The sequence below is a fragment of the Cynocephalus volans genome, chromosome 1 (genome assembly GCF_027409185.1).
Source record: "Cynocephalus volans isolate mCynVol1 chromosome 1, mCynVol1.pri, whole genome shotgun sequence".
In the NCBI taxonomy this organism is placed as follows: domain Eukaryota; kingdom Metazoa; phylum Chordata; class Mammalia; order Dermoptera; family Cynocephalidae; genus Cynocephalus; species Cynocephalus volans.
Genome location: NC_084460.1, coordinates 122,685,777 through 122,703,837, shown reverse-complemented (window position 1 = coordinate 122,703,837; position 18,061 = coordinate 122,685,777). Strand labels below are relative to the sequence as shown.

Genomic DNA, 18,061 nt, shown 5'->3' with positions numbered 1-18,061 from the left:
ATGTTGTAGACTGTGAAACTCCAAAGATCGCAGGAGGCTGGGGACTACTCCTAAATGGGTTTATGGAGATAGAAAAGGAATAAAGATACTAGCTACCACTTAAGATTCACTGGACTAGACACTTCATGAATATGAGTCCCAATGGTTGCCTAAATTAAATATCATTTACTCCATCAAGTTTCCCCCTGTAAGTAACTTGCTCAAGATCACACAGCTAGTAGATGATGGAGCTGAGCTGCAAGTCCAAGTGTGTCTAATTCTGCTGGAGGAATCCACTACACCCCACTGTCTCTCCTCACATGTCTGACATAGGCCGAGGTTTCTCTCCCCAGCCAGACATCTAGAGCTCTGGGGGGAGTCAGTGATTCAGACCTGCTTCACCTTGCCTCCTTCATACCAACAGCCCTGCCAAGTGCCCGGAGCACGGCACTTGAGTGGCTGCCCACCCCCTCCCCCTCTGCAGCTGCCACACCATGACCATCCAGCCCCCTCCACTGCCCAGCAGCTCCCAGGACACCCACTGGGACTGAGGAACCCTTGGCATCACAGATACCATTTGTCTCCCAAATCTTGAGAACAGATGGCACAGCCAGGAAGACTTTCTGTTGCAAAGGCCACAGAAGCCCGCGTGGCTGTGGCTCTGCCAGCTTTGTATTATCATACAAATGAGGGGATGCAGCCTGGAGGAGCCTAGGGGAGGGGCAGGAGTCTGCAATACATTTCCATTTGGCTTTGGAATGGGCTTTGGCTTCCGCCCTTAAATACGGTGTGATTATGGCCATATTTGTGAATCCACTTGAAGCTCCGGTATGGAGAACGGATCTCAGAAGCAGTGGGAAGCCTCACGTCCACCAGCCCTCCCCGCCCCTTCTGAGGAAGAAAGGAAGAGGAGCAAAAATCCGGAGCTGACTCAAAGCCTCATCTCCCACCTGCCCCCACATCTGGGCAATAAGTCCTGTGGTTTCCAAGATAAAGACCTCTAATCTGAAGGGACTGAGGCTAAATCAAGAGGCTAGAGGGGCCGGCCCGTGGCTCACTCGGTAGAGTGCGGTGCTGATAACACCAAGGCCACGGGTTCGGATCCTATATAGGGATGGCCGGTTTGCTCACTGGCTGAGCGTGGTGCTGACAACACCAAGCCAAGGGTTGAGATCCCCTTACCGGTCATCTTTTAAAAAAAAATAAAAAATAAATAAATAAATAAATAAATAAATAAATAAATAAATAAATCAAGAGGCTAGAGATGGCTGACAGGCCCTAACTATGGGGTTGACAACAGCGATAACAACAGCCATCAAAGTTTGCTAAGCACATACTCCCCCCAGGCAGTGATAAGTGCTTTATGCAGATTATCCCAACTAACCTTCACCAAAACCCTGCAAGATACCTTGTGAGGAGGAGACCGCGGTCAGAGAGGGGACGTGACTTGTCCAAAGGCACACAACTGGGGACTGGGCCGGGATGCGACCCCAGGTGGCTTACCCGCGGCTGCGGTGCGCGGCGCAGCGCTCCAGCGGCAGGCGCAGGACGCCGTCGCTCAGCCCCACGAAGAGCGCGCGGGCGCTGTGCAGGATGCGCAGGCTGCGCAGGGGCTCGCGGCGCCCGGGCGGCAGCACGTGCAGCTCCTCCAGGTAGCAGCCGCGAAGGCTGCGGCTCGCCGTGGACAGTGCCTTCAGGATGGTGCCCGACTCTGAGGGGCCAGACGAGGGCGGCCTTGAAGGCCCCGGAACCTCGCGGCCCCGCCCCCGCCCCCTCCCCTCCCGCAGCCGCAGCCGGGGTCAGGCCTGGCCTGCTCACCGGTGCCGATGTAGAGCACGTGGTAGAGCGTGTCCTTGGCCTGCACAAGGTCCACCACGAGGTGGGAGAAGCGCACGCTGTCCTGGGTGACACAGGGCTCAGGCGTCACCGGCTGCACGGCCTCGCTCATCAGGAACAGGCGTTGCGCGTCCTGCAGGCTGCGCTCCGTCAGGTTCTCGTTGGGGCCCGTCTCGGGCAGGGTGCCGCACTGCCACAGGGAGCCAGGTCACGCGTGCCCGGCCGCCGGGGCTGCCGCGACCCCCTACCCGCCTCCTTCATTGGAACCCAGGTGGGCAGACGCTGATTCCCCAACGTCCTCCACCCCCAATATCCCTGCTGGGTCCCCTGTACCCTTTCCAGGGAGGGATGCCTCTTCTTTAATAAATAAGAAGAAACCAGGCTGGGAAGATGGGAGAGGAGGGACCTGCGAGGGCTGGGGAAGAGGAGGAAGGAGAGCAAAGAGGGCTAGCTGGACTATCTAAAAATGGGTCATTTTTGAGTGTGGGCAAGTGTCCTGTGATTTACCCTCCCCCACGGGAGCTAGAAGGCAGACCACTTTTTATAGAGCAACTACTACATTCCAGGCGTATCAACCTTTGCACTTATCTGTGAGGCATTATTATCTGTCAAGGTATAACTCCTAATTCCAGATAAGGAAAAAGAGATTCAGGAGTTAGGGTGACACAAGGGCACACAGAGACATGCTAGATCTGGGTCAGGATTGTCAGACTGCAAAGCCTGAGGTCTTTCCCAGCTGCACACCGCCTCCTGGGCAGGAAGTTGGAATGACATGAAAGTCAACCACCAGCAGCCTCCTCTGCCCCCTTGATCTTTCCCCTTCTCCATCACATGCTCCCATGGCTAGGCCCTGACCACTTGGGGCATGCTCCCACAACCCATGTCTGGGCCCTGACCACACTCCCAGCACTCAGAGACCCTACAGGTATTAGTACCCACGCTGGACACACTGAGAGTAAACTCCAGCTAAAATCCCCAAATACTGGCCAGACAGCTTGTGTGGTACTCTCTTGGTCCCCTACACTGCATAGAGCTGAGGTCCCACCTCCCTGCCCCATGCAGGTGTTGGGTCACATTTAGAGATGGCTCAGAGCATGCTTCCTTGCTGTGCCTCGCACCACTCTGCTCTTCTCACTCACAGTCTCAGAGGGTTACCACCCTCTTAGGGAACCAGCCCAGGCCTCAGAGATGGGTGCAGACCAGCAGGGACAGGTCTGGTGTTTGTGCTGAGCGATTGGGAACTGGCTTATGGCTGGTAGTCTGGAGGAAGGCAGTGTGTGAAGAGAGAGAAGCAGAGGAGAAGGAATACCTGGAAATTGGGGATGGGATTGGCGATGGGGAGCCAGGCAGCCCTGGGGTTCTCTTGGTAGCGAAATGGGCCACTGAAAGCCTGGGAGATGGCACTGAGGTTGAAGGCGCAGACAGCAGAGGCGGCAATGCTGTTTCTGAAAGGCAAGAGATGGCAGGATGCTGCCCTCCCTGCAAGCCTTGGCACACTCCGCTTAAAACCCACAGCTGCTGTCATGTCCATTCTGCACCATGGGGGTGGCACAGACAAGGAGATGTGGTCCTAACACTCTGGGAAAGACCCACTGACAAGAAGCCCCGGTGGATCCTTCTGTTCTACTTCTCCTCCCTTTCCCTTATCTGATGGGAGGAGTCAGTGGTTTTCAAACATTTTGGTCCATGTCAAACAGTAAGAAATGTATTTTATATTACAGCTCAGTATAACACACAATCTGTAATGAATTTTCATGAAACAATACTTACCTTTACTATGTTTTACTCTGGAATTTTTATTCTATTCTATTCCAATTTATTTATTTATTTAAAAATCTGGTTAATAAACTACTGATTCATGCTGTAGCCTGCAACACCCTGAGCCAGATGACCTCTAAGACCCTTTCAATCACAGAATCACATTTCCACGAGTCTTATGTGAACAGTTCTCACAGACAGTACCACCCATACTAAATCTTTCCAGTTCCATTCTTTGCATTTAGTTCCACTCCCAAATGTGTCCATTTCTCTCCACCTCTACCTGCTCTCAGTCCCCTCCACTCCCCCTGGATGCTGCATGTCCTCCTGGTGTCTCCCTGTAGCCTGTCCAGTCTCCTAATCCATTCTCCACACAGCAGCCAGAGTGAGCGTTTCAAAATGCACACCTGAGCTAGTTGCTGGCCTGCTTGAAACCCTCCAATAACTTCTCCTTGCTCTGAGAATAAAGATCAAAAACCTTAAAGCAGTCTACAGGGCCCTTCGGGACACAATCCTCCCTGCACTACCCCTCCAGCCTTCTCTCCTTTTTCCTCCTCACCCTCGAAGCTCCTGCCACACTGGTCTCTGCTCAGTTCCTGAAACATTTCTTCCCACCCTAAAGTTTTGCATGTGTTGTTCCCTAGGGCTGAAATGCTCTTCTCCCCTAGTTAACTTCCATACATCCTGTAGAAGTCACTTCCTACAGGAAGCCTTCCCTGGTCACCACCCCTCCAAACAGTTAGAGCTTTCTTGCACACTGCCTTTTATCACTGTTAAAACTGGTTGTTTAATGTCCATCACCCTCTCTAGAGTGTAAGCTCCTTAAGGACACAGCCATGTTTGCTTTTGTTGGCTGCTGCTCCACCCCGACCAGGACAAGCACCTGGCATAGAGAAGGTGTTCAATAAATAAACTATGACCAATCCACATTGATGCCATTTCTCTTGATGCCTCTCCAGCTACTCCTGCCCTCTGCTCATGGCCGCCCACCTCTGGTGCTGAGGGCTGGGCACACTACATCCTGGCCAGCCAGCTTGCAGCTCATGGCCTGTGTGGGCTGTGCTGCATGTCTGCCTGCTGGCTTGCCTGGCCTCTCTGCTCCTGCTTCCCCGCCTTACTGTCATCCCTGTCCATCCCCTCGGATTGTCCCTCCTATAGCTGGCCTGGCCCTCATCCAGTGTCTGCTACCTGGTGTCCAAGGAAAGCAAACCCCACTCTATGGCTCTGAGGTGTCTGATGTCCTTGCATACAAAGGGCACTGTATGTAGCATCTTGTACAGCAAACACTTTCCTTGGTCTCTGATGCTCACCCATCATGGTCTACAGGAAAGTCCCCTGAGTGGGTTAGCCTCTACACAGAAGGAGGTGATGGAAGAAGGGTCTCATGATCTCCATGAGGGTTACCCTTCCTCACACCTAGGAAACAAAAGGGCTCTGTTTCCCAGCCTGTGTTTTACAGTGCAGTCTAGATGGGACAGCAGAATTGCCAGAAGACTCTTCTGTTAGATTTAGCAGAATCACAGAGTCCTGAGCTTGGAGGGGGCCTGAGAGATCTCTGCTGAGCCTCCCTCTGGGCTGCTGCTGAACTCTCCCAGGGCTGCCTTCCCCTCACCACAGCAGGCTTTCTCTTTCCTCACCAGCAAGTTCTTCCTTCGTGGAGCCATAATGCAGCTCCTTTGGCTTTTTCCACCTCTGGCCTAGGTCTGCCCTTCCCAACAACCCAGAACACATGCTTACCACTCCGGAGGCAGTGAGGCACAAAATCCTCAGACGACCGGTGCGGAGGCACAGCAATCCCCATTTTGTCGATGAAGAAACAAGGGATCAGAGAGGGACCTGTCAAGCCCACCCACCAGGCAGCAAAGGCAGGCTGGAGCAGGTCCCTGACTTCACAGGAAAGGGATGACAGCAGGCAGGGACTCACACGTTGGTGGTGAAGACTCCGTAGATGAGGTCCTGCTCAGGCAGATGGAAGGCACTCTGCAGCTCATTGTAGTAGAAGGGTACCTCTCCCGGGCGGGAGCAGTTGAGCCGGGCCTTCATGAACGTCGTCCACGTGTCCTCCAGCAAGAATCGGCCCCCCACATCGTTCTTGCACACGCGGGCCACCCGAGAGTACACGGTGCGCCCACAGTCATGCTCCACTGCGTTCTCCCGCAGGAAGAAGTATGCAAACAGCCCAATGTCATAGGCTGCCACAAAGTTTGGCTCTGGGGGCAGAAGAGGAAAAAGGGTGGGTCAGGCCGGCAGGGAATTAGGGGGCAGAGTCAGGAGGACTTGGCTACTTCAAGCCAAGGCATCCTGACACCCCTTACCTCTGTCACCTTAGTGCCCTGGGGGTCTAACTAACCCTGTTCCCACCGCCAATACAAAGTGCAGCTATATTAGTTAACATGTATTGCTGAGCACACGCTGGGTACCAGACACTATCACAAGTATTTTGTATAGACTAATGCATTTGATCCTCATAACTGCCTTTGCACTAAGTCCTTGAGTTATCCCCATATTACAAATGAGAACATTGTGGCACAGAGACGTTAAGTACTCACTCAAGGCCACACAGCTAGTCAGTGGAGAAGCAGGGATTCAATCCCATGGGGCAGGAAACTCATACCAACCTCCCTGTAATTGCTTCTTTCCTACAACCTTTTTTCCAAATCAATTCCAAACTCACTCTTTCCCTTAACAGCCCACCCTCCATCTGTTCTGGTCCTCAGGACATCTGTGATTTCAGCTGGGGTCCATCTCCAAAACACTGTGGTATTTGGGCCAACATCTGCCCTACTCTGGGCCTCTTCCTTGATGAAGCAAGTGTGAGCCCTGGCAGAGGTTAGGCAGGAAGGAGAATGGATGGGCAGTCAGGATGGGCTGGCGGGGTCAGGACCAGGGGAGCCTCAGTCTCCTTACCATTGAGCCACTTGGAGTTATACTGGGCAGTGCGGAGTGGTGGTCCACTGCCCAGGCTGCGGTAGATGGCAGGATCCCGACCCGAGAAGTCGATGACCGTGGCGGCATAGAGCTCCCCCTGGGAGGAGATGACGGCTGTGGAGTTGTGGCGCGGGTCATAGGGACAGCGGGCCACACCATTGATCTTCTCGATAGTCCGGTTGAGGTTCCCCACCTGGGGACAATCAGGAGAAGGGGATGCTTTTCCTTGAGGCCCTAGGGCTGCCTTTTCTTTCCATCCCAGAGCTTTGTTTCCTCCTGGGCCTCTGGGCTCCTCCAGCATCCTCCTCACTGCCCACCCCACAGTCCCTCTGAGGGCGCAGCCATGTGGAGGGCCACATCCTGCCAGGAGCTGCACCTGCCTCTGGCCCCTGCCCCTAGTCAGGACCCTCCAAGGTAAGGCTGATCAATAAAATACAGGAGGCCCAGTTAAATTTGAATTTTAGATGATGAACAAATAATTTTTTAGAAAAAGTTTGTCTCAAATACTGCACAGGACGTAGTTTTGCTAAAATACCATTTGTTGTTTATGTGAAATCCAAATCTGAGTATCCTTTCCTTTGTTTTGGCTTTGGGTTTGTTTTTTTGCTAAATTTGGCAACCCCCCTCCAAGGCTGGGTGCCTGGGTGAAGAACGCTCCCTCGGTGCCCTCCAGAAGCCTGTCGCACCCTGAGCCACCCCACCTGTCTGCTGGAACACACTGGGGAAAAGGCATTGGTCCCGCACATGAACACCTTCCGGCCAGCGACGATCAGGACGCGCACGTAGTTCTGACACTCCTCCTAAGGTAGGAAGGAAGGGAACAGGGGCACAGCTCTGCTGGGTAATCAAAGGTGTTGTGCTGGGTGTCCTCTCTCACAGTGTTCCCCTCTACCCCACATCCACCCCACTCCCCTCCTACCCAGCCATCTCTCTGCGTCACTGTCCACTCAGGTGCTCAGGACCGACTAGTCACAGGGCTATAGCATCACCTGCACAAGCAGCCCCGGCGTATCGGGCCAGGCCTCCCAAGCACAAGACCTCACACTGTGTCCCTCCATCCCGGTAACCACAAGCCTCCTGCCAGCTCCACACTGGGCCCCTGGGACCACTAAGGCCACATACCTCAGTCTTCCCTTTGCTTTGGCAGGAGCGGCGTGTGTCCTCATTGGAGGCCCACTCTGTGGCCTGTGGGAGGAACACACAGACATCACAGGCTGTGCCATTCATTCACCACCACCTGAGCAGGCAGCAGCCCATGTCTGCAGTGGACAGGAAGCTGTGAAAGGCTCAGGGACCACCTGCAGGGTAAGGGTCCTCTCAACACATCCTTGTGGACCTGGATGGACTGCCAGATCCTCTTACCCAGAGGCCTTTAATGAGTGGACAGCCATTAGCCCAACACCCTCCCACCTGCTTGGGTCAGCAACAGCCTGGAGTAACTGCTTCCATACGCTCCGTCCCCATCCTTCCTGCCCAAGGTCAGCCAGGGAGCTGGAAGTGGCCAAGAAGGACCTTCAATCCACCTCAGGCCCTGAGCGGGAGAGAGGAAATGTGCCTCTATTACGTGCCAGATGTCCCCCAACTGAGCGGGAGGCAGGGAAGGAGGAAAGGCTAGATTTTGCAAACCTTTTATACAGGAGATTTCATTTTCCCACAACAACCCTGCAAAGTGTTTTGTTTTGTTTTTTCTCCTTAACAGATGAGGAAACTGAGGTTCTGGGTGACTTGCTTAAGGTCAAGTGTATGTGGTAGAGCAAGGATTAGAACCCACATTCCTGATTCCAAAGGCTGTCTGTTTTTCCTCTTTATTCCACTGTCTCAAGGGCCTAGGACTTCCCCTTTCCTGATTGCTGTCCTCCCCACCCCTCCATCGCCTGCACCTCCCTTCTTGTTTCCTTCTTGTAGCATCACTCTGTCGTGGGGTAACATGTTTGGGATGCAACTTTCACTCAGGGACCTGGAGCACAGTACCATGTCCTCACATGCCCATGGCAATAGGAGAGGGCTGTTCCCCACCCAGGATCCTCCTTTCCTCTTCATCTATTCTGTCTCTGCTCTCCTTGAATAGCAGCTGAAGGGAGATACCCTTCAAAGTCTAGGCAATGTCAATAGCCCAGGTGTGGCTCATTATGTGTTTCTGGGTCACATGTATAAACATGAATTGCCTACCTGTCCTGAGAGAGGGAGCCCTGAGCAAGCAGCTTTCCCATCCAAACTGGGCGGGGGGACACCCACCAGCTTCTAATTCCTAACGAGGCTGCTTCTTGCCATGAAGTCACTGCCTGCAGAGCTCCAAGGTCTGGGAGGGGAAGCTGGGGTCACAGAGAGGGGAGCAGCAGGGCCGTGCTCTGCTTTCTAGGCTCAGCGACCTAACCTGGAGATGGTTGCTCTGTGATGCAGAGGGAGGCTCCCTTCTGCACACCCTGGATTCAGGAGCTGGGTGATGAGTCTGGTCAGGCCTCCCCTCAGACCTGAGAGCAGACTGGGTTCATCCCACCATGCCAGGCCCAGGGCGCAGGCCTGTGCCTCTCCCAGACCTTGGAGAAAGGCAAGTGACCCCTGGCGTCTGGCCACAGAGCCAAGGGGTTCGTCTAGACAGAAACAAGCATTGTCATACTCAGGACCCATCAGCTCCCAGGCTGAGCCTGATAAGAGAGAACAGAGGGACATAAAGGGGGCAGAAAAGGGCAATGACCCATAAATGCTGAAGATGTCTAGGCCAAAAGCTCTGGGCAGCGGGCAGCCGCGGGGCTACTGAAAGGGCAAAAGGTCCTCACTGGGGCCTTGGGGTCCCTGAGCACAGAGGCATGTTGAAGGGGTCACCCTTGTTCCTAAGGGTGTGGGAATCCCACTGGCTGGGGGCACATGGGTACAATAAAAAGGAGTTATAGCTACAATGAGCTCAACAACATGACAGGCACTGTGCCTAGGGCTTGGGACACTCTCTCCTCTGATCCTTACAACAGCAGCCAAACGCAGAGCCGGGTGTTCATTCTACAGGGAGGAAGCTAAAGCCCAGAGAGGCTGAGCAATTTGCCCAAGGTCATGCAGCTAGTAAGCCACAAACCCGAGATACACACCCTGACAATTGACACCAGAGCTAATCTCTTTCTGCTACATCCTGCAGCCTCTCCCAGTAAACAGATTTCTGGAATCAAAAGTTAGACCATATGGCTTGGAAGGAATATGTACATTTATAAAGATAACAGCAGAGAACAGGCTTTTTGAGTCATTTTATTTATTTTTAATTTATTTTTTTATCAAAGTAATGATGCACAGAGTTTAAACAGTTAAATAATATGGAAAAAAAAAATCAATAAAAACCCCAGCAAGCCACTCCTCCCACACCCAACCCCTTTTCCCAAGGACAACCACTTTCAACTCTTTTAGTGGTTTCTGTGTTTTTTTTTTTAATCCAATTTCTCAAAAATATGTATCAGTCCAAGACTTCATCTTTTGACTTCCTGTTATGAAGGTGGTTTTCCCATTTACCCATTCCTATCCTTTCCTATACTAAAGCACACATCCATTTCCTCTCTTCTCATCCTATTTCATATTTTTAATTAAAACCAACACCAGCATTTACATTATTGCAAATACATAAAAATTGTTCTCTGCTACCAATGGGTACTCCAGATTTCACTGAAGGTAAGACACTCTTGGTTTGTAATCTGAACCACTAAGAAAGAAAATGTTGCCAATCAAACCTCTAATTACTTAAGCTTTTAATGTAAACTTACTGAAAGTGCTCTTTAGACATTTTTTTTTTATCAAATATCAATCTTGTGCCTACAAATAAAATGAGCAAAATCAATTGGGTAATTATCCTTAAACCTTCTTTGAATTCGGAGTTCACCTCTTCTGAATCACTTTTCTACTCAGAGTTGACAGTGCTGGTTTGTTGTTGTTAGTGTTTGGTGTTCTTAGAGAATCATTCTTTGAACCACCCGGGGTGTCAGTGACACAGCCGTTCTTAAAGAACATTCCACTCTGGTCTTCAGGATTTTCTTCCAAGCCATTGACCCCGTTCTGCAAGTGTGGATGCTGGCACTTTCTTGATCTTACCAGAGGTGTCCACAGAAGGTTTTCTGACAAACCAGGACTCATATTCCTTCTTCATATGATCCTAAAATGGATTGTGGGTTGCTGTTGTCTGGTCAGAACACCAGAAATAATGACCAAGGTCAGGCCTGCATAGGCAATGACAAGTGTATCAGGACACAGTCTGGCCAAGAGTGACTGTAACATGCCTTTGCCTGAAAGACACATCCCAGTTTCAGACTCATTAAAATGTGAAAACATGTACATGTGAGAAAATGAAATATTCATATTCTGATGAGGTTTCCTTTCTTGAGCAACTTTTTGTTTTTCCCGGACTGAATAATTGTCTCGATTTTCTTCATTTGCTTTCGCATGTACCTAACACTAATTTTTCCCAGATGTCCAACAGGTCTTACGAACCCCTCTCAATATCATTTTCTACCTGCACGCACAAATGATCCAGGGAATCTATTAGTTCCCATCCCCTTCCTTGTCCCCCAGCCTCCATCCTCCTCTGCCAGTGGACTGGTTGCTCCTGGAGCCTTCTGCTTGGTTATTCATCTGGGACTTACCTTCTCTCCTCTCTTGCTTTCTGAATCCCACGTTTCCCTCTTTCTTGATTTACTTGCTTATTTTGGTAGAACACATCTCCAGTATCTTCCTAAGAAAAGGAACATGGTAGATCAATTTTTTAAAATTCTTGCGTGTCTGATTTATTCTCTTCATACTTGATCGATAGTTTTGATACAGGATTCTAGGCCGCACATAATTTTTGCTCAGAATTTTAAAGTCATTTATTTGTCTATTGTCTTCTAGATTCCAGCATTGCTACTGAGCAGTCTGCTGCAATTCTTATTCCCCATCCTGCGCAGTGACCTTTTTCCCCTCCTTTTTCCTTTAGGCTCTGGAACTTTTAGGATCTTCTCTTTAATAACAGTGACCTGAACTTGACAGTGCTGTGCCTTAGTAGGGGTCTCTTTTGGGAACTCAGTCAACCTTTTCAGTGTGAAGACATCCTCTGTTCTGGAAAATTTTCTTATGTTATTCCATCCTTTCTTCCTTACCTTTTTCTGTGCTCTCTTTTTTTGGAACTCATTAATCCAATCCACTGTTGGCCCTTGTGCATGGATCCTCTAGTTTTCTGATATTTCTCTCAGTTTTCATTTCTTGTTTTTTGTTGTTCTAATTTCTGGTAGATTTTTCTTCAACTTTATCTTCTAATCCTTCAACTCGATTTTTTTTTTCCCAATTGCATTTTTAACTTTTATATTTTTATTTTATTATTTTATTATTATTATTTTTTGGCAGCTGGCTGGTACAGGGATCAGAACCCTTGATCCTGAGGTTATAAGACCACATTCTCACCAGCTGAGCCAATCAGCCAGCCCATTTTCCATATTTTTAATTTATTGTTTTATAAACAATATTTTTTATATTTCAGAGATACTAATTCATTTTTTACAATTAATTCTAAAAAATGGTTCTTTTTATTTTTTTCAGATTGTGTCCGTTTCTTACAGCTTCCTTCATTCTGTTTGCTTATTTGTTTTGGCCTTCTCTTGCACTTTAGAGGTTTTCCTCAAATGTCTGGTGATTTTTGGCTATTTGTTCATATTTAAAAATAAACCACTAACCACTTCCTACTAAAAAGAATCAGGGCTTCTTGAAGAAATGGCTGATCCCAGGTCTGGGGCAGCAAATGCAGAAGGTGAGCCTGGAATATCTTGTCCCATCAGATAGCAAGGATGCCATCAAAGACAACTAGGGGAGGGGCAGCAGGACTCCCGAGCCAACTTGAAGAGAGGCTCCCACTGGTGAAAGGTGGGACAGTCATGAAAGATAATTGCAATGGATTGAAACACATCGACAATGTATAAATCTGTGAGTCTGTAATGATAATAATAAAAGACTAAAATTAATTGACCACCATTGAAAGATTCTAGCAAACCAGCTCACTAATTGAAAACTAGTAAATAAAGACAGAGTATCAAACATTATCTTGCCTTTCCTATACGACTGTATCACTGGGTAGTCAAATCATTTATCAGGAGAAGTTTGTTTTTGTATAAGTAGTCCAGGTAATACACTGTAACACCTAAAGAGCTAAAGGATCTAGGAGATGATCATCAATGGTTGCTAACATCAAAAAGGAGAGAAAATCAGACACTATATACCTCCTAAAGGAGGTACATAATAATACCTATATGTAATCTTGCCAGAATCTAAACTGAATGAAGTCTTCAGATCTATCAGTTTACAGGTGACACAGGGAATAGAGGAACATGTTAAGTTATACCACCTGGCAGCAAAATCCAGACGGTGGAAAACTCTATGACAAACGACTAGACTTCTTCAATAAATAAAATGCACAAAGAGAGAAAGAGAGGAAACATTACTTAAGAGACTTAGACGTATCCACAAATTGCAACATATTTGGATCCTTATTTGGATCCTGATTCAAACAACCAAAATTATTTTAAAATTTTGTAAGATGATTAGGGAAACAAGCATTAACTGGATATTGAGTGATGTGAAATTATTATCAATTTTAAGTTGCTTAAAAAAAAAGAATCCTCCTCATTTAGAAATGTATACTGAAATATTTACGGATGGCATGATATGTCTGAGATTCAGGACAAGGAAGTGAAGGATATGGAAGAAACAAGATTGACCATGCACTGATAACTGTTTATGCTTTTAAGCCGCTACTGAGAACACTAGGTTATTGTACTATTGCCTACTTTTGTATGTGTATGAAATTTTACATGATAAAATATTGTATTTGTTTGTTTGCTTTGCTTTAAAAGTAAAGTACTCACTGGAAATTCCATGGGCAGGGCTTGCATGGACTGCTGGGCTTCTCTTAGGGCGCTGTGTAAGGTGCCTTTTTCACTGGGTGATCCTCTCTTTCATATTCTGGAAGTCTGGTCTCTGGAGGCCTCCTCTAGTCTCCGGCCTCGGATTGAGGCAGGGGGGTAAGCAGACTTTCACTTGAGCTCTTTGTTCTAGCCCTGCACCCCATCAGTGCCTTTCACTTTTCCTGGGGTCCCTAAATATGGAGCCTCTCCAGTTGGGTAACTGGAAAAAGGTTCTCAGTCCTCTTTGTTGGGGAGAGGGAGAAAGTAGAAGAAGGGATTGCTGTGCAGGATGGGATAAGAGAGCTGGGTTCCAACCTCTCAATTTGGAGAATTTCTATCAATCCTCCGTTTTCAGCCTTTTAGCTCCTCCTCACATTCCGCAATCCCCAACACCCCAACTTCTGAGCCCTTCTGGGTAGTTGGCTTGCTTTCTGGCCACATCCCACTCTAAGCCATCTGGGATCGCTCCATCCACTTTCCATCTCCCTGGAATGCATGTCCTCTCTTCTCCAGCGACATCTCCTTTTTCGTTCTGTGTCATTATGGATGTGTGCCTTTTACAATTTCTAACTCTTTTCAGTGGAGTTTGTGAGGAGTGGAGATAGACATGTATGATCAGTCTGGCACACAGAATGCTTTAAACTAGGACTGTCCCAGAAATTCCAGGATGGTGATCTCTAGTAATAGAGTAGCTGCGTGGTTTTTTGTGCTACGGCAGGGAGCAGATGAGACGTTCAGGGACATGGATCATCTCCTTGTGGACTCAGCAACTCCCCTCATCACTTGGGAGCCCGGGATGATGGCTGAGCATAAACACATCTTCTGAGCATTGAGTCCACCACTTGGAGGAGTTTAAATTTCAAACCACTTTGGGGCTGCCAGATTCAAGCCTGGAGGATGCGGGGATAATAAGCTGGAAGAGGGCTCAGGAATCACCCTCATTGTCTGCTCAGGCCCCAACAAAGCCCCATTATGCATCCTGATGCATGTGTGCCGAAGGTCCTCATTTCTGCGCTTGTGGGACATCTGGCAACCCAAGATCATAAATCCGTTGCAATTAGGCCTCCAGCCACGTCATCCCCTGGCTCTCCTCTGGCAAAATTCACTCATGAGCTCCTAATTGCCAAGTCCAGGATAGCTCATCATGCTGGTCCTCTCAGCAGCCCCCAACACTGTTAATCACTCACCTCCTTTTCTTTCCCAAAATCAGTGTATTAAGTTGCACTGATAAATAACCTTCGTAAGTGGGCTATTTGATTTCCCCTACTTTCCCTCTCCCCCTACCTCTTCCCACTCCCCCACCCCCCACCCCACCCACTGCCCCATCTGCTCTCCTAGCTGCACCTCCCCTTCCTTCAGTACTTGGAGAATTGGGAAGGAGCTGGGTATTTCAATTTTCCTTAAGGAACAGTAGTTTACATAAATTGTTTAATAGGGGTTAGGTACTTAGAAGTCCCTTTAATGGATACTGGTTTGCATAAACTGTTTACATTCAGATTTTTTTTTTAAGGAATGTTAATTATTTAAACTATCAATAAAGCATTGAGTTTTCAGTTTGCTTAAATCATACCCTGGGGCCTAGTGGGAGGATCAGTTGGCTCTGTAATGGAGTGTTATAACCCACGTGAATCCCCAGGCCAAGTAGAGAATAAAGGAAGCCAGGCTTGGCCCTGCCTCCCCTGTCAGCAAAGTGGTGCAGCACTTGGCACTTTAGCACTTGGTTGCTGGTGAGCCACTTGTGATGGCAGACGCTTAGGACTGAAAGCTGATCAGCAGGTACTCGAAGCCCCCAGATAGGACAATGGCCGGGCACTTGCTGAAGCCAGGCTTTTACAGTCAAAAGTCAGAGCTTTCTCACCAAGCCAAGCAACAGACCAGAGGACCAGGTACTGAGGACTAGAGGCTGAGGTCTGCGGCCAGCCTAGTAAAGGGGGCCCTGGATGGGCCGCTCCAACCTCTCTCCCGTTCTCTCCCCTTTGTGGCCAGATGGTACCTCCTAAGGGGGGAATGTGGATGTAAAATGTATTTATTTCCTTAGTTCTGTCATGGAGAATTTGGTCTGAACTCTTGAGGTCAGGCCCCTAAGAGACGTCCTAGGGAAGGTGGTAAAATCAGTTTTTAGTGCTCTGGTTTGCAGGGCCCTTTAGGGAATCTCAATGAAGCTGAGCCCCTGCCCCCAACACAGCTATGGGGCTACAGATATCTGCCCATGGCTGAAACCAGATCAACACTGAACTGGATGAACCAAAACCCAGGCCTCAAGTGGAGAGTGGAGAGTCCTAATAGTGGAGAGCCCAATAGTCCTAAGGTAAGGTATGTGACCTATAACCTGGGCCAGCTGTCAAGGAGACCTGGGAGGCCACACCAGCTGGGCAGCATCTACACAAAAGGCCTTCCTGACATCCTAGAGCAGTGGTTCCTAAATCTAGCTGAGCTTCTAAAAATCCCAGTGCCCAGGCTGTACCCCTAAGCAATTAAGTTAGAGTTCCTGAGGGTGGGACCCAGGCACCAGTGTTTTCTAAAACCCTCCACTGAGTCTACTGGACAGCCAAGGGAGAACAGTGGCCTAGAGTCAGGCTGGACCCATTCCCAACCTCATTCATGGTACCTAGCTATGCAAGCCAGACACCTAGATTCCACCACTGTGGTCCCGACATCACTAAATCCGCCTGGGCTGCCAATTTCCCCAACACCAGAGGTCACCCTCATACAGAGGACAATGAGCCTGGTGCTCCCTGCAGTTGTGTGACACGGTGACCCTGTGTGATACTGCCACCTTAGGACCCCTCCCTCTGTCTTTTCTCCATCCCCACTGCCACTGCCTCCCTTCAGCTCTCCCCATCACTCGCCTAGACTATTGCAATTGTCTCATTAGCTCCTCCACTAACCCTGTCTGCACTGGGCCAGGTGATCTAAACACCAAATCCATTCATGCCACTTCTCTGCTTAAAACTCATTAATGGGTCCCCATTACTTTCAGAATAAAATAAGGACCCCTCAGCTTGGCAATGAAGACTCTCTGCAACATGGCCTCTTGCTCTTCCAGAGTGTCATCTCCCACCCTTACCCCACTCCCACTCTCTGACCCTGCCCCTCAGTGCTGCATGCTATTTCACACCTGTTTTTTTCCTCAGCCACCTGGCAAACACAACCTTCCAGCTCCAGCTCCAGGGCAGCTCCTCTGGGAAGCCTTTGCAAACCCTGCTGAGCCCAAAAGGTTCCTCACGCCTCCAGGCCACCCCTCCCCAGCATGTTTCCCACAGCACTGCTATTATTTCTGTGCGTCTATTTCTCTTCCTCCCATCAGCCACTTTAGGCTCCCAGAAGACCTTCATTTGCAGGCCATAGAAACCAAATAAAAAGCCAGTTGCCTGGCGCTTAGGGCAGGACCCTGGAACTACTTCCTACTACCCACTTTGAACCTCCTCTGCACTGGTTTCCCCCAGGCCCTGACCTACTGGGTTTAGCATCTTGACCTCACTTTCTGTGGATGCCATTTGGAAACTAGGCTCTGGACTGGCTGCTTGTGACTGAGCTGCCTCTGGAAACTTCCCTTGCCTTGCTCCAGCCCAGGCCTCGGGAATATGCCACGTGGTCCCCCCGTCCAGGAAAAGGAATCATATGTGATTTCTTATGTGCATGTTCCTTGAGACAAGGGATTGGCCTGATTCACCTTTGTAACTCAAATGTCTTATATTATGCCTAGGACTAGACCTGGCCTTTAGCAGGTATTCAATAAATGTTTAGTGGGTGGGTGGGTGGATAGATGGATGGGCGAGCAGGCTGGCTGGTAAAAGTACATATAGAAGGACAGAAAAACAGATAAATGGTATTTCCTTTCAACTTGCCCTAGTTCCTCCTGACCTCACCCTTCCAATGGGCATACCTTTCCTGCTCCCTTACACCTCCCCTCTGGTGACCAGCTAGGAGCTGCAATGGCTTCTGGGGGTGTGGACCCAAGTGTGGCTAGAAGGCAGGGAGACCAGAAAGTCACACCAGCTCACCAAAGAGGTTTCCCCTTCCCTAACTGACTGTGGCAGTGAAACTCTATGCTTGATTAACTCCTAACTTTTAATTAGGTCATCTGTGTCACTCATCATCTTTTCCTGGAGGTCTAAGACTGCTTTTCTTATATCTCTCAACCCCCAGCTCAATTCGGGCACGCAGTTAACAGTTAATTGCTCAATGCACACTTGATCACTGAGATACCCAAAGTCCCCTAGACATGAGAATTGAGAAGAATTGTCAATTGACTGAAGAAGAATTGTCCCTCCTTTCTCTAGAATATTCAGCCTCTGCAGAGATGGTTTGGCATCTGTTTCTCAATCTGGGATAAATGTTCTGGATCAAGGAGTCCCATTAAAATGCCTCTCAGAGCACTTAGGGAATTATGCTTGGGGAGTCCTTCTTGGCAGCAGGTAATAAATCAATCACAGCTCAGTGAAAATGCTAAGTTAGTTAGAACAGGATCACTCAGGCCCAGCTAAGAAAGGAACCAGGAACACCTTTCCCTTGAGGCCCAAATTAAGAGATCCTCCTGTGGATTCAGGCTTTGGACTCAGAATGACCAGCCATCCTAGTCTGCCCAGTACTGTCCCAGTTTCAGCTCTGAAAGTTCTGCATCCTGGGGAGTCCCTCAGTCCCAGGCACACAGGGAGAGT

General features: G+C 49.1%; 1 protein-coding gene across 1 annotated transcript in view; it reads right to left on the bottom strand.

The window, feature by feature from the left end:
• SEMA5B (semaphorin 5B) overlaps positions 1-18,061 on the bottom strand; it is a 48,658-nt gene that overhangs the window by 9,519 nt on the left and 21,078 nt on the right. The window contains exons 6-12 of the mRNA XM_063113298.1: positions 7,624-7,686; positions 7,203-7,301; positions 6,481-6,694; positions 5,498-5,783; positions 3,125-3,260; positions 1,798-2,005; positions 1,483-1,690 (exon numbers count right to left, since the gene is read on the bottom strand). Of these exons, the coding sequence (XP_062969368.1) occupies positions 1,483-1,690; positions 1,798-2,005; positions 3,125-3,260; positions 5,498-5,783; positions 6,481-6,694; positions 7,203-7,301; positions 7,624-7,686 (1,214 nt within the window). The remainder of the gene's footprint in view (positions 1-1,482; positions 1,691-1,797; positions 2,006-3,124; positions 3,261-5,497; positions 5,784-6,480; positions 6,695-7,202; positions 7,302-7,623; positions 7,687-18,061) is intronic.